Consider the following 26,461-nt stretch of genomic DNA (forward strand, 5'->3'; position numbering starts at 1 on the left):
ATATACATTGGTCACCAGAAAAGAACTGGTGAGCACATCTATACATGCATTTACTCCAGCTTAGATTTACTGTGCAGTAAGCAGTAACATTGGTGCCATAGACATACCTAGTAAGGGTTTTTGGGTAGGTGTCTACATGTGTGGCTCCCTGATCAGGGGCATGGGGCTTCTAAAGAGCTGCAGGGGAGGGGCAGGTCCCAGCCACCTGCCCTGATAGCTTGCTAATAGCTGCCCCACTGGCAGATCAGGACAAAGGGCTGGGACCTACCCCACACCTGCAGTCCTTTCTAAGCCCCATGCCTCGATCACCCAATTGGGGCATGGGGCTGGGACCTGACCCTGATTAGAACAGTTCTTGGCCAGCCCCAGGCTGTGTGGGGAAGTCTGTATGTGCAGCCTGGAGCTGGCTTGGGACTGCCCAAAACAGTACTGTCTCCAGCCACCTCCAGAATGCACATGCTTCCCCATACACCTTGGGGTTGGCTGGAAACTGTCCTGGTCAGGGCAGGTCCCAGCCAGCTTCAGGCTGGGCAGGGAACTATCCCCATACAGAGAGCTCCCAGCCCCTGCTCCACAATTACAATTGGGATTGTGGAGTGGGGCCTGGGAAGAAGCTCTGAGCCTGTTCCCAGCCTCAACACTGCAATTGCAGAGCAGGGGTAGGGAAAAAGCTCTCAGCCCCCACTCTATGATCATGATCAGGGAGCAGGGCCTGAAAGCTCCCTGCTGCTGGGGAAGGGGGACGTTGCCCCCACCTGGCCACACAGGGTAGGGGCTTGGGAGCTTGTTCCCTGCCCAGTTCCATGAGTGTGGAGCTGGGTGGGGAACACGTCATGTGGTGGGTGGGGGCAGGCTGTGCTTATGGAGCTGGGCAAGGAACAAGCTCCCCAGCCCCCACCAGCAGAGAGTGCCCAGCGCTGGCTCCGTGACTGTGGGACTGCTGCTGGGAGATGCTTCTCTCCCAGTCCAAGCCCCATGACTGTGGACCAGGCTGGGAGATGAGGGTGTTTCAGCCCCCTGCTCCTTGATCATGATGAGGCTGGGAGACAAGGATTTGTTCCTGATCAGGTGTCTACACAAATGTTATGGTGCCATTACTAAGGTACTTAAGAGGTTTCTTGTACAAGAGTAGGTAACTTTTTTCATTTACCTTGTGAATCCTAAAATGGCTTAGGCAGAGGATGGCAACATATTCTAGCAAGGGGCCAGTATGACCCAGCCTGCGTCTGAGGTTGGTTGGCAGTAGGACTTGGCCATCCCTGCCACTCAGCAGCAGTGTGGTGTGGACAAAGACCCCATTTGCCAAAGCCCCTGCTGCCTGACTGTGGTGCAGCATGAGCAAAGCCCCTTGTTACCAAGTGCCACTGAAACCACAGGTCTGCAGACTGAGTTGAAAGGCTCCCGGCCCATGGGTCAGTTTGCTGTCTGATGGGCTTAGGTATCAGACAGAGTTGCTAAACTACTCAGCACTGTTAGGAATGAGTTGAATCAAAGCTCAGAAGTAAACCTTGAAGCAGTTAGGGAACTTCAGTGTAAAAAAATGAAGTACCTGTAGACTTTAGGTTTTTCCATAGTAAGGCAGCAATGTAGAAAGGATTCTGAGGATCTAAATTTTGGATTTAGGCACTTAATGTGGCACTGTGGTGCCTTAATCCTACCTAGGGACCATTATGGAAATGGGAAATAGATTCCCATTTGTTCACTTGCCAGAGCTGCTGAGAGCTGATATTTCTGAGCCTCAGCTGTGGTAATCTATTTAGCGTACACTCTGAACAGGAACAGCCTTGCTCCTATCGATGCTGGCTGAAAAATGCTCATTGATTTGGGAATGGAACAGTGGTTGGGTCCCAATGAGGAGCCCAACTAATTATCTTGGTTTAAGTGTATTCAAGCAGTTGGCCAGCTTTTGATATGGACTGAAGGAGCCAAATTAAGATATCCAAACAAATAGATTCAACTCCTATAACTTCAGCATAATTAGGTTTGCTTTTCCTAGGCTGATTTTGATCCAATTTTTTGTACATACCATGTGTATGTTGCTTTTTCACATTTCTGTATAGAATTGAAATGTCTTAGAAAGAATCTACTTTACAGGCAAGAGTAGAAGTATATTAGGGGCATGACTGCAGAATTGCAAACAATAAAAAAACAAAATGTAAAAACCCTTCTGCTCTCCTATTGATCCAAAGGAGTGCTGGAAACATTACTATGGCAACAATTCTTACCCACTGGAAGAAGCATCCCTTTATCTGTGCATAGGAATGAGGAGGTGTTTTTCACTACTGTTTTCCCACTTGCCCACTCCAGATGTGCTGACCTTGTGACATCAGCTCTACTGCAGGAAGTTTTGATTACATTAAACTTGGAGAATAATTCGTTTGCTCCTACACAGTGTCAACAAATATTATTGATCTAAAGCATTTATAGAAGATAAAGGGCATGGAGTTCATATTTTCCTAAAGATTAAATCCTTCCTTCCATTTAAAGCCACCCAGATTATCAATGTGAATAAGAGCCATGGCTGCACAGGTCCCTTGCAGTATTGTGTATGTTGCTTAGTTATGTGCAGCTTCAAACCAATCACAACTACAATGATTGACTAATGAAACTGTGAAGCATCTATTTTTTGTACTACTCTTCATATTGACAAGTAAGAAAGTGGTTTTTTTTGCTCCCTTCTTCAATTGCGGGAATGGTTTTATATGATCTAGCAATTAGCAAGAAGACTAATGAAATTGGCAAGAAACTACTTTGCATTATGTGATTGAAAAGAAGGTCCACATCAAATACAGCATGAACTCTAAGAGTACTAATACAAATCTGGATGTTTATAACAGTTATTATGCCTTGTACAGTTTGTAGGTGTCTCCTGTACTAGGGGGTTCACCTCCCTTCCCTTTAACCTTCACATAGGGAATTTAAGGCAAATATAACTCTGACCACTCTTGCAATTCCTGTTCCTCTGGTATGGGGGTGGTAGTGGCTATGAGTCCAGGCAGATTGTTCTTCCTCCTTCCTCTAACTGGCTGAAAAGAGAGAAAATATTATGTGGGGTAGGGTGCCAGTCATGAGAGCAGAGAAACAGCCTGGAAGAAAGCTTCCAAACACCCACTCCACTGCAGAAACTTCTATTGCTGCCCTGATGCTAGAGAGCTGAAGAAGCAGCTGTAAGCATTTTCAAAACTGTTCATTTGCCAGCCTTTTCCCTGGTCTTAGGGCAACCCATGATGTAACCAGCCATGGAAGTAGCACAAGTAAATGTGACTGCCCATCTGGGAACCCGCTACTGCTCCATGGAGCCTTGAGTATGTGGGAGATGAAGTAGTGGACTGAGAAAGGCAGGGTCTGTCAGTCTATGTTTGTGTGAAGTCAGTGTGTCTGCATAGTCATTAATGAGCTGTAGTTACTGCGCATTAAGTTTAGTCCTTGGATAACCAAGTACTATATCAATGTGCAGTAACTGGCAATACTGCACATTAGTGCTGGTGCATGGCTTTTTAGTGATCCTAACTGTGCAGTAGCCTAATACTACTGTGTAGTTTTGCCCTTCATGCTACTGTGCATTAAAATTAGGCTACTGCTCAGTTAGCGTCTCATGTAGAGGCATCCAGTATTTAGGCTTCTTTAGCTGGCCCCTCAAAAAGTTCTAGTTTCTTACTTACCTCATTGGAGTTATGCAGTCTTATTTTAAGTCCTGCATGTCCCTGCTTATGACTTTCAAATTGTATCCATTCTAGAAGGGGTGAAGTTTAGGGAGAGTTAGGAAAAATGAGAAACAGTCTGGGGAAGAGTTAGACAAGAGCTGATGAAGGGGAAGAAGACTCAATAATTGGGGAGTATGGTGAAGGAATGGAAGAAACTTCAAAACTTCAGTAGACCCATTAATGTCCTTGCAGACCTCTGTTTTTAAAGATTTGTTTCTTTTGGAGCCATGGTTCTCCTTGCTGTCCTTCCTAAACATTGCACCTTTGTTGGCCTTTGTCCTCCACATCAAAGGGAACAGAATTTCCTTGGCACTGTTCATAGATATTTTATGAAGTGCTTTAAAAACCTCCAGAATGAAAAAAAAAAATGTAGAGTTTTGACCTATTAGGTTGTTTAGTTTGTCTGTTACAGAAGGTTCCCTCCCTCCTCCATTTGTTTTGGTTTCCAGGCTGGATTTAATAGTCTCAGAGAGTGGGACTTGAAGCTCTCAAAATGTGAGGTGGTATTTAGGATATCCCCATCATTCTGACAGTATAAATCTTAACAGTCTCCTATATTTTACGGAATAGGAAATGCCTCTCATCACCTAACCTTTTTGTGTAGTTCTACAACTCCCCAAGCTGAAAATGAAGAGCTTCTCCAGTATTTAATAAAGTAATAAGCTCTCTTCCTTCCTCTCAGCGTATAGGATAAATAACTAGTTCAGTTACAAGGAATTTTGTTTGTTTGTTTGCTTATGTTTTTGCATGCGAGTGAGTGGGTGCTTTGTGTGTGTCTGCGTGGGAAGAAATATTGAGGGAAAGCGAAGTTGAAGAAATGAAATTTGCATCTAGTTCTGTGAAGGGGGAGGTCTCTGCTCATCCTCCTCTTCTGCACAAGTGAATTCCATCGTCTTAATCTTCCTTCTCTGAAAGTTCATCCCCTGCATTCACAAGTCTTCCTCTATTAACTGAGTTTCATTGTTCCAGTGAAATGTAATTATCAGTGGTTGCTGAGAGAGAAGCTGTGTGTGTCAGGTAGCTTGGATGAATTCCCTAGAGGGTTTTGACTATAAGGACAGAGATCTTGAACTGGATTCTGTATTTGGTGGTGAGTGGTGAATCTGAGTAGTAATCGCAGCACTTGAGTAACATGTTCATTGCAGCTATTACTAGCATTTTTAACCTAGTAGACAAAAGTCCATCTTATATCCAGCAGTTGTCCAGTAAAACAGTTATCCCATCTTTCCACTCCAAATGCTCTTCTTTGGGGCTGTATACGTGTAATTTATAGATTTATTTTTTGGCTACAGGTATGTAAGACATTATTGAAAGTACAGTATTTTTGTTAGAAATAGGCCTGAACCTGGACACTTAACTCTAAACCCTCTTCTCCCTGAATTTTGGGGAAGTACTATGGATTCAGCTGTAGATGCATATTGTATTTCTCAGGCCTATCTGGGAAATGTAGACATTCCATATTTTCAGAAAACTCAGCATGAGAACCACATGTACAAATGTGTGGTACGGCACATTAACTGTAGTTGTTGGCTTCACGGACACACATCAGGCCCCATTAAGACCAATATACTGCTCAGTGACTTCGTAGTCATAGTCTATGACAGAGAAGTAGGGCTGGAATGCACCTCCAGAGGTCACGTAAGTCCAAACCCCTGCCTGAGGCAGGATCAGCACTATCCAAACCATTTATACAATTCATAATTTAAACTCTACATAAGATTACCCTCAACCCAGACACAACACAGAGCTAACAGCCACAGGTAAAGCAGGAGAACCATGGCAGCCCATGTCTGGCTTCTATAAAATGTCAATGTAAGTTCAAGACATCCCGGGTAGAGGGCCACACCCCCTGCTACAGAGGGAGGCCAAACCCTCAAGAGTCCATACCAATCTGACCATGGGGTAAAATTCCTTCCATAACACAAATCTCATGATTGGTCTAACCTTGAGTGCAGGGAAAAGACTGTCTAGCCAGGAATATCTGGCTTTGGTCTCATCAACAGCATCAGTACTCCCCAGTCAGAATCCCCAGCCTTGGCTGTAGCCAACACCCCATGCCCCCGAGGGAGGCCTGACAACACCCTTCAAAGGAACTGTTCTTGATTTAGACCCATGTAACTCAGTAGAATGTGTTCCAGGTGTCAGAAGCCCAGAGGAGGATGGTATTTGGGGTCCAAAGAGAGCTGGACAAATTGGAGGACCAAAATAAATCTCATGGTACAAGGACAAGTGTAACATCCTGTATGTTAGACAGAGCAGTCCCATGTACCAATACAGGCTGGGGGCTGACTGGCTGGGCAGCAGCTCTGCAGAAAAGGACCTGGGGGTTACAGTGGACAATAAGCTGAATATGAGCCAGCAGCCTTGTTGCCAAGAAGGCTAACAGCATAGTGGGCTGCAATGGTACGAGCATTGCCAGCGGATTGAGGGAGGTGATTCTTTGCCTCTATTCAGCACTGGTGAGGCCACATCTGGAGTACTGTGTCCAGTTTTAGGCCTCCCACCACAGAAATGATATGGACCAATTGGAGAAAATCCAGCAGAGGGCAACGAAAATGGTAAGGGGGCTTATGAGGAGAGGCTGAGGAATCTGGGCTTATTTAGTCTGTAGAAAAGATGACTGAGGGGGGATTTAATAGCAGCCTTCAAATATCTGAAGGCTGGTTTCAAAGAGGATGGAGTTAGACCAGTGGTTCTCAACCTTTTTTGTACCAGGACCCATCGATGGCCTGTCCTGATCCAGTAAATTGTTTAAATAGAAAACACACAAGTATTTTGGCCCCAAAATACTTACTACACGCTACAAGTTAAAGCAGCTCAACAGTCTTAATTTTAAAGACAGAAATCAGTATCAACAGGAAAACATTAACAGCAATATCAACATGTGGCCCTCCATTACTTGCAAGTGACATTCATCATTTTGCAATTTGAAAAAATACTGTAAACTGACCTGCTGCTGCACCTCACTCCTGACTCATAGGCCCCTGGCCCTGCCAGTGCCCCTCGCTCCTGATCTGCTGCCCTTCACCCCCAGGCCCCAGACTCCCCATGTGTGGGGCATGTATCCCCCCAGATTTGTGTGCTCACACTGGGCACAGGGCTGCAGCCTGGCTGGACCAGCGTGGGCAGGAGCTGTCTCCATGGCGCCCGTGCTACCCACCAGCCCACCTCCCCTCCAGAGCAGAGCCATGGCTTGAGGGGAGAGGCAGTGGTGGCTGGGCCATGGTGGCAGGGTAAAGCCGTGGCCTAGTATGAGAGTGGCTGGTGGTGGGAGGCGGCGAGGGCAGTATGCCCTCCACCCCAGGTCATTATTCCTCACATTGCTGGTGGCATGGCTGGCACAGGGATCCTGGTGGCAGCAATGAGTCTTACTGCCCTGCTCCACCGTCCTGCACTGGGTCCTGTCAGCTGGGCCTCAGAGGAGGCTTCTGCCCATGCCAGTCCAGCCAGGCTGCAGTCCCATGCCCGCTGTGGGTGCACAAGTTGGGGGGGGCACATGCCCCCCAACACAGCCTGTGTTCCCCATACCTCATGATGCATTGTCTAAGCCCCCCGCCATGGACTTACCTGTGGGGAGCTGTGGGAGCTGTTCTCCACGCTGCCTGGCTGCCCCGTACATGCGCATGCCTGTAGCACCCCCTGCCTGATTGCCCTCCTCCTGCTCCCCTCAGCCCCAAGCAGGCCCCTGCTTGGGGCTGGGGGGGAGGAGGAAACCTGCCATTTCCCATGCTTGTCTCCTTTAAAAGAGAAAGTCTGTTTTTTCCGTGTTGTTCTGCAGCAAATGGAAAAATCCAGATTTTTCCAGCACATTGGCCTCAGGGGGACCCCCTCCTCCCCATCGCTGACTGGTCCCTGGGGCTCCCCTAAGGTGACACCAGTCGCCCATGATACCAGTGGTTCTCAACCTTTGCTGTGCCAGGACCCATTTGTAAGCATGGATGGCCCATCCCAACCCCGTGCCCTTCACTCCCGATGCCCAGGGCGGGGGATGGTGTGTGGGGCAAGGGGGGAGTGTTTGGGGGAACAGGGGGGCTCACGAGCTCGAACACTGCTCGCCTGCAAGTGAAAAGCGGTGGTTTGCCACAGGTTTTTCTCCTTGAAAGGAGAATCCAGGTTTAAACTTTTAAAGTTTGTTCATATCTTCCTGAGATCCACTTTTGGGCTGTGACCCACGGGGTGCGAGAGGCTGGACTAGATCCCTTCCACCCCCCAGACTGGCTTCGGGAAAAGGAACATGGATGGATGTGGGGGGAGGGGGCGGAGGAGAAAGGCAGAAGACCGGGGGTTCGGCGACCCCTCCGGGCGAGGGGAGACCAGCAGTGGCAGATCAAGGAGGCCCCTGTGGTGACACGGGGCAGGGACGGGGGCACCGAGGCGAGGAGCCTGAGGGCGGCGCTGGGTGCCCGGCGGGCGCTGAGGCGGCGGCGCCCCGAACGCCCGGTCGGGCCCCTTGTGACGTCACAGGGGCGGCGGGCGCGGCTCGGGGCGGTGGAGCAGGCGGCGGGCGCGGGCGACTGAGGATGGCGCTGCGGGGCGCGGCCCTGGTGGGGGCGCTGCTCCTGAGCCTGCTGGCCAGCGAGCCCGCGGGCGCCAAAAACGACAGCGGCTCTGCCCTGGACGCCGCCGTGGTGGAGCCCATCGTGACGCTCCTCGAGCCTGGTGAGGGGCAGCCCGCTCCCGGCCCGGCCCCCGGTGCAGTGGGGTGACCCTGGGCCGCACGTGCAGGCAGCGGGCAGGTGCACGGGGAGCAGGGAGCAGAGAAGGGGCCTGTGGAGCCGCCCCATGTGGGACCGGCGGCGGCGAGGGAGCTGGCAGCCCCTCGGATCCGCGCGTGTGAAGCCTGCGGGCTCAGCCCGGATGCAGGTGGCATCTCCCGCTTGGCGCGGGGCTCCCTGTGGCCTTCCTCCCCCTGTAGACAGGATCCCCTGGCCCGAGGCAGGGAGGGGCAGTGCATCCCCGCTGCCTCAGAGCTCCGGGCCCGCTCCTGTGAGCTCTGCCACCACACCAGACTCGCTTCTCTGGGCAGAGCTCAGGATTGAAACTCCAACTGGTTTCCTCTCCCTTCCGAGCCTTGACTTTGAACATCCTTGGCTGAAACTTTTCATTAAGCCCATCAAGGGTTTCTTTTGTTGTTGTTGTTAAAAGTGTTTATCCAAATAAAGCAAACCACTTGCATTTGGGGATGCGACCGGTCACGCACGGAGTGAATAGTGGAACAGATTTCTCTGCTGCCCGGTTCTTTTCACAAGGATGCCAAAGGGAGAGAAGAATCCGAGCTGCCTTTGCATCGCGGAAGCTAATTGCGGGCCTGTGACAGGAATGTAAATGCAGTTTTTTTAGCACGTTCTCATCTCCGTGTGTGGGATTTACATATATAACTCCTATTAATGCTAATAGAAGTTACAGGCATCAATTTCTTTGTATAGGGGTGACACTGGGCCTTTTTATCCCCATCTGATGCAAACCAAAGCAGGCATTTTGCATAATTATAGGGATCAATAGTTTCTTTTGCTTTTACTTTTTTTTGGCTTAAAGTTTTGGCGTCATTTAGAAAATTTAGTGAAGAAATGCAAGTAAACAAGGATGCAAGGCTGCATCAGAACCCAGATATATCCAGTACGATGTTCTTTAGAGCTTGTCGCTGGTTCTGATCCTGTTGCCCTTCTTTTAATAGACTTGGTAAAGATCAGGATGAGGTTATGGCCAGTGATTTCTGCTAATTAAAACTCAGGAAGTTTCCTATGTTGAAATATGTTTAAAGGTTGAGTTGGAATGTTAGCATTTAGAAAATAAAATAACCTTTTTAATTCAGGGCTATTTTTCCTCATGATTAAATCAGCATTGTCCATCTGTGACAAAAAAAGCCCTACTGGTAATATGTTTTGCAGTGATGCTACTGAATCATACAAAGCATGTTGAGAAGATAGTGTGGCTTCCTCTATATGTAGAAAACATTTGCTTTCTTTGCTTAGTAAAGTTGTCCTGCTTCTGTTAGGAATTTCTGAAGATAATGCATGCATTCCCTCCTGGTTGCTTTCAAACTAAGTAATAGTGACCAAAATGTTTTTTTCCCCATTTGTATCTTTGAGATTGCAGCCTATCCTGTCAGACATGACTACATCTTGCCACATTAGACTCATTGTGCCATCTCAAGATTTGACTGCTGTAATTCATAGTTTCCAAAGTAGATTCCTAAGGGAAGATCCTTAGCTGATTTACATTGTCGTAGCACCATTGTTTTGACAATTTACACCAGTGGAAGATCTGCCCTACCAGTGGTTACGACCAGTGGTTACGTTTATTCTGACTGCACAAGCAAGCATAAACCATGTTACAATAAAGTTTGAACACAGTCACTTTTAAACGTGGTTATATTTTAACTGCAGACAGGACTTCTGACATCTCTGTCTTTCTGTTACGTTATGACAGTTGAGAGCAGCCAAAGCTGTTGAGTGAATGGCTCCCACTGATTTAATAGAAGATGTGTGAACTGGAAGCAGGGTTTCCGAAGTTAGGGGACATCTATAAAAGAATCAGTTTCTTTCTGAGGTTCATCAGAGCCAGAACCAGACTTCATTTTCTTGCAAGAGTATTTTGTTTCCATAGGACTTTACATGAGGGGCCAGTGACAGAATCTGTAATTCTTCTTTTTCTTGTTAAAATAGGTTGGAGTCTTTCATTAGCATTGAACTAAATTTGGAAATTATTCTTTAAATATTTTTGTGCATGTGCTAAAAGGCCATTTTGATTAACACAGCTCATGTATTGAAATAAATGACAAAAGCCATACTGACTTGAGGGATAGCACAGGAGCATAATTTTGTCTTTTCATGAATAATGTTGGGAAAAGTAGTTATCAGAGTTTGGTATCAATTTATTACTATGGAGTATGCAAAGTGCCTCTGTAGTAGCAAACCTTTAGTGTGGAGTAATGGAGGCAGTTGTATATTTGTGTATACTGTTTGCTAGTGGAATGGATCCACTCATTTTTTTGCACCAGAGAAATGCAAATGAATGTAAGGCATGAAGAAATATAAATGTTATGTAAAGTTTTAGTAGCTTGTGAGAAGTGAAGAATGGACTTGTGTTACTGTATTTACATAAAACTTTGTAAATATAAGCCTCAAATATCAATAATTTAGAAACAAAGAAAATAAATTTGTACCGATGGGTATCTGTTAAAAGAAAAATGTATGCTGAGTAGGGTAAACTGCCAATGCAGACTTGTAAAGTTTATCTGTAATAAACTTTCTTGGTCTTTGAGCATTTTAGAAGATTAAAAAGACTTATTGTCTGTTCAGTGAATTCTTTGAAACGGCACTGCATTAAGTTATTTACTTCCTCTACTGAACAGTAACTTTCTTTTAACATCCTTATAAGCATTCCACTTGCATGCTAATACTAATAAAATATATTATCCAGATTTGAATCCCAGATGGAGATGTGAACCTTTTGCTTCTATATATTCTGTGAAACCCATTCCCTAACCTCAGAAGTACCAGAAAAATGGAAGACGCCCAATCACAGTGATTAAACCACAATACCTAATTAAAATACTGTACCTGGTTGACTCATCACTTGTGCTAGCTGTCTAAACCTGACCTTGAAATGTGATGGGGGAAAAAATATGTGGGAAGGCATACATTAGCCAGAAAAAGCTAGGAAATGAGTTGACTGAATATTGTTTAGAGAGAATTTTGCTTAACTCTTTTAAGGGAAGACCTATAGTTTGCATGAGGCTTATGTACTTTAATGACCTCAATGATAGGTCATGTTAACTTATATCTATCTATCTATCTATCTATGTTTTCACTTGAAAATCAGATTAGAATGTAGATGTTATTTGCACTCACTTTTCTGATATGTTTGGAAATACTTAATTCTTCTGTTGTATTTGGTGAGAGAAAGAACTTAGACAAAATGTTTTTTTTCCAGGTTTCAGCTCAAAATTACTAAGGCAGATTTTAAGAATGAATTTTCTGTTAATTGGGTATTTCCACCCCTGTGAAGAGGTTTCATTATATTAGAAATATAACTTCAGACTTTATGTTCAGGTTTGAATATCACCACTCCAGTGCCCAAGCAAGTAGAGTTTGGACCATGCACAGTTACATGTGGTAAGTAGCAAAACAGATGAATAAAACATACTGTAATTTGTTTTTTTGAAAAAAAAGTGCTAACTGTAGCAAATTAGCAGTTGTAATTTGCTTGCCCTCCTTCACCTCTCATTGATTTCAATTTCCAATAACTATAATTAACAAAAACAATCAAGCTGATTGTCATTAGAAGTTTAGGTCAGATCTGTTGTTTTATTAATTTCACAGCCTGCAAGCTCCTATTTTAAACCAGTTCCCTACGTTTATTAGCACATGAGCTGCCTTCACCAAAGTAACAATTTTCTCTATTTGTGAACATCTGTGAGATGTTCAGAAGATGAAAGATCTTCTGATGCATCTCACAGATGTCTTCCCACATACACTATTGCCAAAAAATTGCTTGTCTGCAGTACTCTATTCTGTATTCTACATTTATTCAATTTATAAATTGCGCAATGGAGAGAAGAGGTATCATCCTGGTGTGGGTAGATAGGAAGAAACTGTTGAGTACAAAAGTAGACATCTCTGGGGTTAGTGCAAGGATAGGCATTGGAATGAAGTGGTAATTGCACTGCTTAGAAAGCACACATTTAGCAAAAGATTCGCATATTCTATCATTTGTTATGAATAGAAGCTGTCTCATAGTATTGTAGGGCTAAGAAAGAAAGGGAAAAAAATAATGAGTCTCCCCCCAATCTGATATAATTTTCTGCAGTGCGTTTTGTAACATTTTTCCTGACTAGTTTTCATTGTGTGGAATGAAGGGGCTTCCACTACATCTATTGTAACACCTTTGTCCATCTGGATGTCAGGAGGATTTTCTTGATACCTCACTTAATGGTTCTATTTCTCTGTTTTGTCTTTTAAACCCCCATCATATACCTCCCGAAATAACATCACTTTCTTTCATACTCACAACCTTGAGAGATGCAAGATTTGTTATAGCCCATCTCTCTAGCACATCTCACAAAGGTCCCTCTTTTTGAGGGTTTTAATTCAAGTCCAGAAGTGGCTTATGCTCCCTCCAAATTTGATGTCCCCTCACATTTATTGCTTAAAATTGTTTACATACATACTAAATAATCACAACTTAGAGGTGGTGAGGCAGGTTACTTACACTGAAAGTGAACCCTTCATGATTTTGAATTTTGAAAATGTTTTATGTCCCTTATTTTTGGCCTTCTTGATTCATGACATGCCATGGTTAGGCGTTGGTGGGTTGAGAATTATGATCACAGTCCCCTCAGAAGAACTATTAAAAAACTATACACATTTAATTCTCACATTAATGCTTCTAGCCTTCAGGCATTTTTATTGCTGTTTGTACTTCCTCCAGTTCCTTATTATCTTCCTGGTAATGTTGTGGCTAGAATTCAGTATTTCCAGATGTGAGCTTACTGTAGCTTTGTAGACCCTCTAAGGCCTTATTTTCACGTAACAGAGAAGCTACTTCATGTGTAACATGGTACTATGTGAGCCTTATTTTTTTTGCTTGTTGCATTAACCTCACATCTATTTGTTTTGTCCACTGTTACTTCAAGTCTTTTTCATTATAACTATTTCCCTGCCTGTTGAATATTTACACTCTTTATACTTTTACCCAGAAATAATAATTTGTATTTATCCAAGCTGAAATCCATTTTAAGTTATTTTCTGTCCATATTTCTAATCATCATGTGTTTCTGTGCAAGTTAATTTGAGTAACTTTAAAGTACAACTTCATTTATCACATTGGGTGTGTCTACATGTACATTTAAGCATATCTAAATTGAATGTGCATTACCTTGATTTGCATTACGTAGGTTTAGGTAGGCATCTACATGTGCAGGCATTAAAGCACCTTAACACTGTGTGTGGACTGACTTGGGCCTAACATTAATCCAGTCCACACACACAGCTTTAATGAGCTTTAATGCATCTACACGTGCATTAATGTGCTTTAACTATTCACACCTAAATTTGATACCTGCAAATGCAGATACCAAATTTAGGTGCAAATAGCTTAAATTCACCATTTTTAATGTACGTTAAGGGTGCACACATGTAGACACACATCCTTAATGTGCATTAACTTAAGCTAATGTGCATTAAAGTGTCACGTGTAGACACATCCAGTATTGCAGTAGATTAATGTCTGTAGAATTGGCAGCTGCTAAAGGGAGAGAGAAAGGAAAAGATTATTTGGAAGAAAAACTAGCCAAAATGAAGTCAGGGGTTTCTAGAGAGTGCAGATCTCAAGATGAAGTCCTTTCAGTTAGTTCATGTTTGATAGAGTTCCCCAGTTGTAACAGGTACTTAAAACAGGTCAAGCTATTTCCTGTTAAATGCTACTGCAGTGCCTCAGTTTTTTAAACCAGACTTTTTGATGTTCATAGTTTTTCTGCCTTCTCTTTCTTGGCTCAAAAAAATGAAAGAATAAAGAACTCCAGAGTAAGAAAAATGTGTTTAATAAAAGTGTCACTTCATTGCCATTTTCCCCTCTGTCTTTGCATCTCCAAAATGAGGCATTATCAGCAGTGGAGAATGATCCCTAGTTTATGACAGTTCCAGTGCGTGTTGCTGTCATCTTCTGTCACTTGAAGAACCTTTTCATAATCTATATATGTCATCTATAAAATAGTCTAACATCCATCCGTTGGTATCATACACATGTGTCACAGCAATTTATTTTTCACGAGTGGGATTAATTCAGTATTCAAATCAGTTTCCCATTTATCATTACATTCCAGGAGGCTCTTACTTCTTTTCTTCCTGTGTCCCTGAAATTCAGTGAACAAATGCTTCCAGAATAATGGCAGCTTCTTCAGTGTGCATTATTCCCTCCCTACCACTCTGTCACAGTCTTTGTTATGTCAGCGAACTGCGTTTGCACTTTTTGCCAAGAAAATACTACACTTGTTCTGTGTGTTTCTAATTGTTCAGTAAGGTGGTTCTTATTAAAATGCTGATATTTGAAACAAAATCTATTATATTCAGTTGAATTACATATAGAAATTTCCCTTTCAAGATTTATGGTATTGTAAAGTGATTCAAGGTGCTCAGTCTTCTCTTAATCCTCTGAGATACTTATCCCCTTCAGGCCTGAGTGACTTCTATGAGGTGTAAGGATGGCCAGAACATCTCAGGGCTAAGATCAGATTGTGTAGGCTGCCCATATCGTGTTCTCTGCGCCGGTTGACATGAGAACTGAGAGGCCTACGCAGTTTGTAACGTTTAAATTTGATTGTTTTTTAGCAGTATGTTACATTCAGTTTCACTTTGAATTCTTTTAAAATGAGAATATTAAAAATGACTGATACAGTGTGACATGGTGAGTATAAGAAGTGTACTTTGTAGGGTTTGGTTGAGAAGGCAAAAGTAAGTGTTGCCAGACAAATCTGAGGTATGGTCTTAACAGGTGCTCTGAAAAGGAGCCTTTTGTACAGCACAGGAAATACATTGACATCCAGGGCTGGAAGCAAGGAAAGAAAGGAAAACTACATTATATTTTTTAATTTTTTTGCCCCAAAAGGGATTGGCATTCGAGAAACTTTATTAACCAATGGTTGCCCTGGGAGTGAAACAAAGTGTATTGTTCGTGTAGAAGAATGCAGAGGACCAACAGATTGTGGATGTAAGTAGATCCCTGTGATACCAGGATTTAGAGTGAATGTGTTTATTCAAGGCAGACAGCCTTATTCTTTGTGAGTGTGGTGGAAGTGGAATGAAATGATTGCATTCCAGTCTCCAATTACCCTATTAAGCAATCTAGTAACATTTCAAATCTCATTTCTGTACTGATGTCTGTTTGATTTCAAGTCCTTGTAAAGTACCATTTTTCTGCTCTTTCAATGTTGTAGATATGTGTGAAGTTATAAATATTTGACCAAACTGAGGATATTTTAAATTATTCTAATTGGAAGGATAATTTCAAAATAGCATTTATTGCTAGATAAATTATGAACTTTACGGGATGCACAGAGCTGATGTAGCCAGTTAATGATCTATCTATTACAACTTTATTTTTCAGGGGGTAAACCCATTTCTGAAAGCCTGGTTAGCGTGAAGATACCTTGTATTTTTGTACCTCCTGAAAATCGATTTACTTATGTTTGGAAAATGTTAATTCCAGACCAGGTGAGTAACTGACCTTTAGTTTAATACATTTAGTGTATTTATTCAATGCTTCATTCATCTCATACACACTCCTGGTTCAAGTATTTTCTTTCTATCTTTTCACAAATGAGATCTTGCAGTGTCTCTTTGAGAGACTAATACTCCAAATCTAGTGCGTGTCCCCTTCATGTGCTCCCCTCTGGTGCTTTTTGTAGAACACTAGTTTTCCTTTGTTGTTTAAGGTATCAATAATTTCTGTAAAGTAATTTAGAAAGAACCAGTTTTATTCTTTCTTTGAGTATAAATCTTGGTTTCCAAACCTACAGGTTGTGAATGGATGTCAGTGGGTCACAAACACTCTTCCCTTGCCATTTGCTGAATAGCATGTACTGAATAGAGATGGAAGGGGACTTCAGGGAGAGGTGTCCTGGCTGGGGAAACATGCTGAAAAAGTGTCTGAAGTAGAATAAGCACATTCTGTACAACATTGATATAGTGCTATATAAGTCTATAGTATTTTTTATCTATCTTTTTTTTTTAAATGTATAAAGCAAGCACTCATTCTCCCGAATGATTCCGCTATTCTGGAGGTACACAGAGATACCCATCCAGTTGCTTTCCAGTGTGACACAAAAGAAAATGATGACCTAATTGCCTCTGTAAAATATACAGTATATACCACAGCTGGTAAGTCCATAGCAGTTCTTAAGTAGTTGACATTTTACCATAGCATATGCAGTATTAGTTCTTCCTGAGATTATTAGCATTGTACATGAGCAACTGGTCCTGTAGTGATAAGTGCCGTACAAATACCTGTCGATAACAAAGAGATATAAAAGAAGATGATGTTACGAACAATGTGAGGTTCTTACAGAAGCAATAAGTAAATCCTTAAATTTGAAAACATGTAAGCTAGGATAAAGAGTTTCCTCCCTTACCTACTATTTGGTCACTATTGCTTGGTCAGCTGGACTAGGTCACAGGATTTCTCCTCTCACTGCTAGTAAAAGGCAAGAAAGGCAACCAGTCATATGGAAGAAGCAATACTCTAGGTGTTGGCACCTTCTCTCTCTTCTCTGCCCCAATTAGACTCTTGCAAAATAACAGAGAAGCAGCAGGAAGGTAACCTTTTGAATGTTACCAATTTTTGCTGCCAAGTTCAATTTTACTGTTCATGAAAGATTTAGAAAAGCTTGAAAATTAAAAGAGCATTTCATTAATGGAATATCTAGAACAGTTTTCTTCCCTCTTCTGGTGCAAGCCATTATTTGCTCACACTGTCAGGTGTGGCAGCAGTGGGTCTACTTTCCCAAACCTTGAGAGGCCACCTGGAAACTCCAGACTTCCTAAGGAAAATGTAAGAGGAGGGGCATTACCCGGTTGGTCTTCCCCTTCTTGAAAAAAATGAGGATTCAGATGGACATGAAACCATGAAGGACTGTAAGAAAATCTCCAACCTCATGTGCTCTCCCTTACAGTACTTCTTGGATAAATCAGTCTTGCCTGACAAGACTTTTCATTCACCTCAGTAAAACAGACTGAGATACTTCCTGTACCTACCATTGGCTGCCACTCATTCTTTTTGCACCAGAAAAATGCAAATGAATGTAAGGCATGAAGAAATATAAATGTACAGTTTTGGTAGCTTATGAGAAGTGAAGAATGGACTTGTGTTACTGTATTTACATACAACTTTGAAAATATAAGCCTCAAATATCAATAATTTAGAAACAAAATAAATATGGGTGGAAATAATTCTTTCACCCATTATTCAAACTCTTGAATTGCTTTAGTAGGACGGGAGGCTTCTTTTGAGAGATTCCAATCAGCAAAACACTTTAAACAGCCATGACTTATTTTCCTTTCTCCTTGCTTTCAGAAGAGTTCTAGTCTGACTGGTTCTGTTCATCTTTCATGGTACCTGGCAGAGAAAACCATCGTTTAGTATTCCCTCAGTAAACAGTGTGGTCATTGGAAAAAAAAAGCATGTCTCCTCACAATCCCGTCACATTTATTTGGCTATAAATATGCTGTTACTCATCATATACTGCTAGTTCCTACTATAGGCAACTGTAATGGGTTGGTTAGTCTGCACATAATCTAATTTTTATGGAAGTTCTGAAATGATCATCCACAAATTTATATGTACCTGTTTGGGGTATACTGACCCATGAACAACTGACTTAAACTTTCTTGGCCAGTTCCTTGGGTGCTCTGTCCTAATTATGCTATATATTGGCACAAAGGGGGAAAGAGCTGCTGAATCTCCCTAAAAAGGGAATCCCAGGTTTAGAGCTGATGTTGCTACCTGCCTGTTACAGCTACACAAATAAGGAACTAGGACGTAGTATGGCTGAAGATGGTCGTGTTCCTTCCATCTCCAGCTAGTATTATTGATAGCTTCAGCTAGGGCTAAGTACAGACATTCAAAATGCCCAAGGTGGGAATCGACCTAAGTTGTGTACTTTTTTGTAAGCGGCATAGTTTAAATCAGTAGTGAACAAAACACATGTTTGCTCTTTGATTGGGGGGAGCAAATCTTAGACTGAGTGTTGCCATTTTTAAGCCAGTCTATGTGTGCTGAACTTCTGTTCTGTTATGGGTATAGACTGGTTTCTGGTCACTTACACTGATAAAAATGTAATGTCTGTATCTAGCTGAAGTGTTCATAGTTTCATTGTACTTTTATGTGAGTATTAGTAACTTAACATATTGTGCTGTTTTTAATTCCCTTCATTTTCTGATGTTGATGTGTGCAGAACTATGCACAGTGCCCCCCCATGTATGATCTTAGTAGGGCTGCATAGAAATGGACTACCTAACGTATGATTTCTGTCAGGTGATGGTCCTTTTTACAGCTCAGGATTACTTTACCTAATTTCCTGCCACCATATTGTATTGCATTGCAACTTCTAATTTACTGTCCTTTGCAGCCACTCAGTGTTTTTAGTCACTGTGGCTGCTTACATATGTGAAGAAAAAAATGGCACTTTACTTAAAACTTGGCACCAAGCCTAGCATATGCCCAGAAGAGGCATCTTGTTAGCTGGACCCAGCTCACCCAATGTCTGTATAGATCAAGTGCTTTCAATCAGTTTTAGATAAAAGCTCCTAAAAAGCCCCACTGAAGCATCTGATCTATACAGATGCTGTGGAGCCGGGTCCAACTAATGCGCCACTGCTTCTGGTAAACCATGGGGTTTTTTCCCCCCATGTTGGTCAGAGCCCTCTTTTTCCAATTGCTTTGAATCTTCTGCAGTCATTTACACCTATGCAAAGTAGGTGTAAAATATTGCTATTCTGATTCAGATTCACTTTTCATAGTACTACGGGTTTGCACAAGGCGTTAGGAAGAATCAAGTTCTGTTTTTCAAAATGATTTTCCTTCCATTTAACATCTTATCTAGATGCTTAAGCCAGAATGATCATGCTCTTTCTTCCTTTTTTTCCTTCCTTTTCTTCCGTTTCAAGAATTGGAAACAAGAAGATCAAAGAGACCAGGAGCTGATGTAGTTCTGGTGTTTGTCCTGATCACGGGAGTTATTGTTTGTGTTGGCGTGATCTTTGCATTAATTTTCATAATTCTTCACTGGTAGGTGGACAGCATATAAATATACTTTTAATGTTATTCGATCAGGGAATGATACTATTCAGTGTAAAATTGATACTCAGATGAGCTAATTTAATTTTTTGACACTAGAATATTTATATTGCTAGTGAACGGTACATTCAACATCTCTACCTAGAGTAGCCTTGACAGAAATACTTTCCAAAGGAACCCTTTAGATTTCTCCTGGAAAAGGACAGGAAATTCTGTGTAAGAGAATATGAATATCTAGTTGAACTTGTATGTATGTTCAATTGTTGCTTCCATTTTAGGGAATCTGTAAAAGCCTTCTGGAAATCAAAAATTGCAAGGAGCTCCAAAGAAGAGCCATCAGGTTCTAAAGGATCACTGAGAGCCATAGAGGAAGAAAGAGGAGCAGCATTGGTATTAGGATCAGGATCAGCATTAGCATCAGCATCAATGTTGGCAGCAGCACCAGCACTGACCCCAACAGCAGATGCATCACAGCACTCACACATAGAAAATAACATGCAAGAACAAAGGTCTTTTCATGAGTGGAACAATGAAGAAGAGAATTAGAAAGAAAAATAAGACTAAAAATGTTTGAAAAGAGATTAAAAGATGTTTAGAATACCTACAGTATCATTTTTAAGGAGTGCTTTTTGCATATCATACACGCTGGCTGTAAAGGACTGACTTCGAAAAATGGTGGGGTCGAACTACTTCAGATAGGTTTTAATTGTTTTCTGAGATTACTAGTTCTTTTAATAATCTGATCATCTCTGGTGCTGAAAACCAGAAGCAACGTTTTCCAAAGGAGCTTGGAAATGGCATATTTAGCATTTTCACATTTTAAATATTAAATGGTCTGAATCCCGGTGTCAGAGAAATGGCCCATGGGTCTTCTGTGGAATTCTGGCATACAAAGACCCATTGGAGGTACAAGTTGGTGGTGAAAGGGCAAGTGGCAGTAGTCCTAACCTCTGTGGCTCATGACCTGTACTATTTATTGCTGCTACTACTCACGCCACCATCAGAAATAGGTCTAGATCTGGCCTGTGAGGAGCCCTGTGCTCTGGATCTGGCCTGGGGAGGATAAGGGCATCACTGCTCTACACCCATGGGAGCCAACGTTGTTGGCATGCATGCTACAGATTAAGCTCCATGCCTGCCCTGAGTACCACACGTATGCTCTTCCCCTGCCTGATTTGTTGCTTCCTACACTATCTGCCACCGTGCTGCCTGTCCCTTCCCTGATCTACTATGTGCCACACAGAGGCTGTCCATACCACTTGTGACACATGTGTTGCAGAGTGGCTATGCCTACTCTAGATGAAGATCATCCTCTAAAGTATTCACATGTGATTAATAACCAGCCTAAAGGCTTGTATATAATCACTGTGGCCCAGATTCTTCTTGACCCTAAGTGTGTATGTAATGGTTATGGTCAGGCAGGTGCCCCTTTAATATTTTTCACCTAAAGGAAAAATAAAATATTTTTGGCGGTTAATAGCTAATAAACTGGGCACTTAACTGGGACTTAGTTAGAAATTAGGGGTATTTACATGTGTTCTGAAAAGCAGGGTAGGGAGGGAAGTTGCTTTAATTACAGCGGCTCTGAGAGCCACTCTAATTAAAGCACCTGGACCATCATATGTATCAGTGTCCCCATGCTGAAAAATGGTGGTGGGGGTGCTTTAACTAAAGCTTATTGAACAAGCTTTCGTTAAAGCATCCTCACCACCATTTTTCAGCATGGGGGCGTTGATACATGTGATGCGGAGTCTCAATTAATTGAGACTCAATTAATTGAACGTGCTTTCATGCACTATAATTAGTGCATCGGAGCAGCCTCAATGCACGCATATAGGTGCCCTAGCTACCTGAATCCACAATATCCCTGCTTAAGCAACCACAACATTAATGAATGTCCCTAATTCATTTGGCAGCTATATTTTGGACTAAAGATGCTTTACTGCCTGTGCTTAGGCTTCCATGCATAAAGTGTGCCTAGACCATGCCTAATACATGTATACAGCATTTAATTCATTATGAAATGCAGCCGCCATGGTCACCTTCACAGATTGGAAGGGAGGGGTTTCCCTTTTGTCTAATAGCCTAGTGGTTAGAGTACTCATGAGGAATTAGGAGAGCTGACTTTAAGCCCATGTCAACTTGAGGGGTTTCAAATCCGTTTCCCCAAGGGTTCTGTAACCCTCAAGCTATATAATAGCTGTATTGGGGAAACCACTGCCCCTTCTGTTGGAACTGAGCTACTGTGTAGCCAAAAATGGAAGTGCCCCAGTCCCTGAGAGAGAATAAGCAAAAGGGAACTGACTAGCCTACTGGTTAGGGAGCTTAGTTGGGAGTGGGCAGTCAGAATCCCAGGGCTGGAAGGGACAGCAGTTTATCTATTCCAACCTCCTGCTCAGCACAGGATCACACCTGTCTAAATCAGTGGTGCCTAACCTGGCTGTACAGGCTACATGAGTGATACAAATCTTGGTCTGGGGACCAGACACTAAGTAGGTTCAGCCCACAGGGGCCAACCTGTAAGCTAGATCTGGTTGCATAGTGGCCCGACCCCACACACTGTCCCAACCCTGCATGCCAGATCCAGCTGTGCACTGGCCTGACCCTGCATACCAGATCTAGCGGTGGGGTGGCCCTGAGTACTGCTCTGACTGTATTGGCACAATCTAGCCTGTGGGGCTCCCCATGGTCCAGACATTTGGTAGCAGGGGAGCAGCAATTAATACAACCAAATTTCTGGACCTGTAGCCCCACAGGTCAGATGACATAGCTCCATGGGCTGGGTCTGGCCTGTGGGCTAGAGATTGAGCACTGCTGGCCTAACCATCTCAGATAAACTGTTGCCTAACCTCCACTTCAAAACTTCCAGTGAGGGTCCACGGTTCCTCTAAGTAATCTGTTCCTGTGTCCAACCTCATAGTTCAACCTAAATTTGTCTTGTTGCAATTCTGGCTTATTAGTTCTCTGGGTCCACATTAATTCTGTGGAGCCAGAGAACAGCAGATAGCCATCCCCTTTATAACAGTCCTTTTTGTATTAAAAAATTGTTACCAAATCTCCCCCTCAGTGGATACATCTATACATGTGCCTGACTGCACAGTTGTTTCTGCTTTAGCAAGTAGTAAATGACTGCACAGCAACTGCTGGTACTGTGCAGTCCTGGTACTGCACAAGCTATTGTGCAGTAGCTTGTTGCTACTGTGCAGCAGCAGCAGCAGCAGCATGGTTCATACCTGCTGATACTATGTCGCCATAGTGACGAGCTACATTGTCCTAGTTCATCACTGCGGTAGTACTGTCTTGTATAGACACACTCAGTCTTCTCTTTTCCAAACTAAATAATTTCAGTTCTTCTAACTTTTCTTATGGATCATGTTTTCTAGGCCTCTGATCGTTTCTGTAGCTTTACTCTAGACTTTTTCCAGTTTGTCTTTTTCTTCCGAGAAGTGTGGTACCCAAAACTGGATACAGTACTAAACAGAATGGAAAAATCACTCTGTGACTTGCATATGATTCCTCTTACTATAGCCCAGTATACTATTAACTTTTTGAAACAATATAGGATCATAGAATCACGTAGAAGTATGGAGGTCACTAGTCCAACCCCCTGCCTGCAACAGAGTCTTCCTTATCCAAATCATCCTATGCAAATCCTTGTCTAACCTATTACTAAAACTACACAATCAACCCTGTTGTACAACTACAAGGCATAGCACCCTGACCACAGGTAAAGTGTGTGTGGGGGGCAACAGTAATCATTATTCTGCAGCTGCAAGGTTTGTTAGAATACACTCGAGAAATCCAAAGAAGAGGGCCACACCATCCACTACAGAAGAAGGCAAAAATCCCCACTGTCTATATCAACCTGACCATGCGATAAAATTGCTTCCTGACCCCAAATGTAGCATTTGGTCTGTGCCTGAGTGGACAGGCAAGACCCTCTAGCTTGAATACTCTGGGTTTTAGTCCCAACACCAGTGGCACATCCCAGGCAAAATCCCCAGTCTTGGCGGCAGCCAACACTCAATGTTTCTGAAGAATGAGGAAATAACACCCTAAATAAACCCTGATACCTGTAGGAACATGGGGGGTGGGAAAAGTTCCTTCCTGGCCCTGTGTGGCAACCAGCGAAGCCAAGAAGCATTTTGCTCAGCAACCTGGAGACAGCAAGCATAACTCCACACATCACACCCTCTTAATGGACAGCTAGAACTCTCCTTTCTGTGGCCCCTCCATAATATTATCCCAGCATTTTTAACCACCTTCCCAATTAAACCAGTTAGGGAGACTTGTTGGCTAATTCAGGTTCCAGTCTACTTTAATCCTTAGTCCTTTTCTGCAGCCTAATGGTCATTCCCATTTTTTTAGGCATACCAAAGTCCAAGTTGGACGTACCTAAGGGGTTGGTCACAATTTTTGTACATTTGATTGATTATTATAAGTGTAGTGCTTTGTTCTTTAAATTATTCAATTTTATTCTATATTTCAGACTATTTTACCTATTTATCAAGATCATTTTGAATCTTAGTTCTTTCCTTCAAAGCATATTCAACCTCACTCAGTTTGATGTCATCCTCAGATTTACTAAATGTCCATTCAGGCTATCTTCCAAGTCATAAATTGAACATTACTGGATACAGGATAGACCCATAAGGAACTCTTAGTGCATGATTATCCAATTATTTATGCACCTACCTTATAGAAGTTTAATCTAGATCATATTTCCTTACTTTACTTGAGAGAGTATCATGGGAGGCTATGTCACATGACTTGCTAAAGTTGAGGTATATCACAACCTCTGCTCACCCTGCATCCATAAAGCATATTATCAACTAATCTATTTTCAACAGGCATACCTACATGTGCAAATAAGCATGACTAAATTTAATATGCATTAAGCTTATGCACATTAAGCGATTTTTGGGAGGCTGTCTACATGTGCAGGTTCTTGGGGCTAAAGTTAGTGCACTAAAGTTACTGCCAAGTCCCTGCAGCCCTGCCATGTGCCCCTAGTGGCTGGGCAGACCCAGCACTAAAGTTAGTGCCAGGTCGCGTCTACATGTGCATTAATGCGCTTTGAATAATCATGCCTAAATTTGATACCTGCATTTGCATTTGCAGGTATCAAATTTAAACACTGTTGACATTTTTACACATGCAAGAGCTGCAGTTATATAATAGGCAAAATGCGCATCAGCACTGAGAAAATGGCAGCAGTGTGATTTTGAACTAAAACATCTTGGAGATGCTTTAGTTCAAAAGTGCAATGCCGTCATTTTCTGCATGCTGATGTGTATTTTGCCGCTTATACAACTGCATGCAGCGCACCACAATTTGCCTCAGCTCACGTGCAAAGCAGACTCCATTAATTGAGTCTGTTCCAAAGCAGTGGATCTCCAGTGCATTGCGGGAAGAAAAGTATGTGTATAAATGCCCAATTAGCCTAAATTCACCATTTTTAATGCACATTAACATGTCTCGTGTAGACACACCCAACTTGTCATAGAAGGAAATCAGGTTAATTAAGCAAATCTATATTGACTGTTCCTTATTCCTTGTTATCCTCTGGATACTTGAAAGTAGATTCTTTGATAATATGCTCCTATATCTTTTCATGGTATTGACCAGTCTATAATTCCCTACATCATCCGTTACCTCTTTTAAAGAAGGGTGCTATACTTACACTTTTCCACTCTTCTGGCATCTCACCTGACCTCTGTAGAGATTTCAGAGAGAATAACCAGTAGTTCTGCAATTAGTTTAGCCAATTTATTTAGTTATCTTGGATGAATCTCATCCATCCCTGCTGATTTGAAAACATTTAGCTTGTCTAAGTAATCTCTTACTGGTTCTTCCCCTATTACAGACTCATGATCTCCTCTTCTATTGTTGCTGCTAACTGTGCTCATCATCTGATTGTTGACCTCTCCTGGAAAATGGAAGAAAAAAATACATGAAACACTTCATTGTCCATTATAAGCTTCACCTCGCCATTCAGTAAAGGACATACACTTTCAGGATTCTTCCCTTCCCTATGGTTCCTGAGTTCTTGGCTGTTGTCCCCATCCAGAAGGAAGTAAGAGTATGAGGGTTAGACCACTTTCTTGTTGAAAGTGAGAGGTGTGGGTTGGAATCCCCCAGGCTGAGGAGGACAGAACTGAGCTCTCCCCCTTCCTGGATAAGTATTTTAGGTACTAAGCTAATTTCACAAAAGCAAGATAGTGGCTCCACCACCTCTTTTTCCTTGTGAAAGGAGTAAGCTATTGTCAATTAGGTTCTTACCTCTGGGAGGAGTAGTCCACACTGGATTTCCAGTGGAGGGAGGTACCTACACCTGGTTTCAAGATGGTATGTATTTGCAGTGCTGCGGTGTATTGGTTCACCTGAAATTGTTGCATCTGTATGTGTAAGCAGACTTGAAAAAGAAGTTATGGGGCCTGAGTCACCATACTTTGAACACAGACATTGAAGTCCCTTTTGACCAGAATTCTAAGTAGCTATCACCCTATGCAGAGGGATGGATAGGTCAACTAGTAGAAGGAGTATAAAAGGCAGCTGACAGGCTCTATCGCTGTGATGGAATAGCAGTCCTTCTGGTACTGTATCCTGTTGTGATTTTTTTTTTGTGAAAGCTCATTTTAAACACTCATGAATAGAGAGAATTGCTTCTCAATAAACATAAAGTATACTTTAAAACATTTATTCAATGAAAATAATAGACTACATTGAGTAGCCCATCCTCTCAGTGAAGCTCTATTAGTTCTCTTGAGTCCAGATATCATTGCAGATGTTTAAAGTGCACCTGTTATTCCCTATAAAATCATTATCATATTTTTCATATATTGTTTTGTTTGCCTATTTTCAGTGAAAAGATCATTTAAGTTATTGCAAATAAAACACCACATTTAAATAATGACACACACTTAGGAAACATCCATTGGAAGAAAAATTTAAAAAGAGCATAT

The 26,461-nt window shown here is 42.5% G+C and overlaps 1 protein-coding gene across 1 annotated transcript; it reads left to right on the top strand.

The window, feature by feature from the left end:
- Nucleotides 1–8,201: 8,201 nt before the first annotated feature.
- Nucleotides 8,202–20,092, top strand: SPACA1 (sperm acrosome associated 1). The gene is made up of 7 exons (XM_019537728.1): nt 8,202–8,363; nt 11,759–11,821; nt 15,312–15,413; nt 15,810–15,916; nt 16,447–16,582; nt 19,367–19,487; nt 19,775–20,092. Exons 1-7 carry the CDS (start codon nt 8,225–8,227, stop codon nt 20,040–20,042), a joined length of 936 nt encoding a protein of 311 aa, XP_019393273.1. The 5' UTR covers nt 8,202–8,224; the 3' UTR covers nt 20,043–20,092.
- Nucleotides 20,093–26,461: the final 6,369 nt, after the last annotated feature.

The sequence above is a fragment of the Crocodylus porosus genome, unplaced genomic scaffold (genome assembly GCF_001723895.1).
Source record: "Crocodylus porosus isolate Cpor-Errol unplaced genomic scaffold, CroPor_comp1, whole genome shotgun sequence".
Lineage (NCBI taxonomy): Eukaryota > Metazoa > Chordata > Crocodylia > Crocodylidae > Crocodylus > Crocodylus porosus.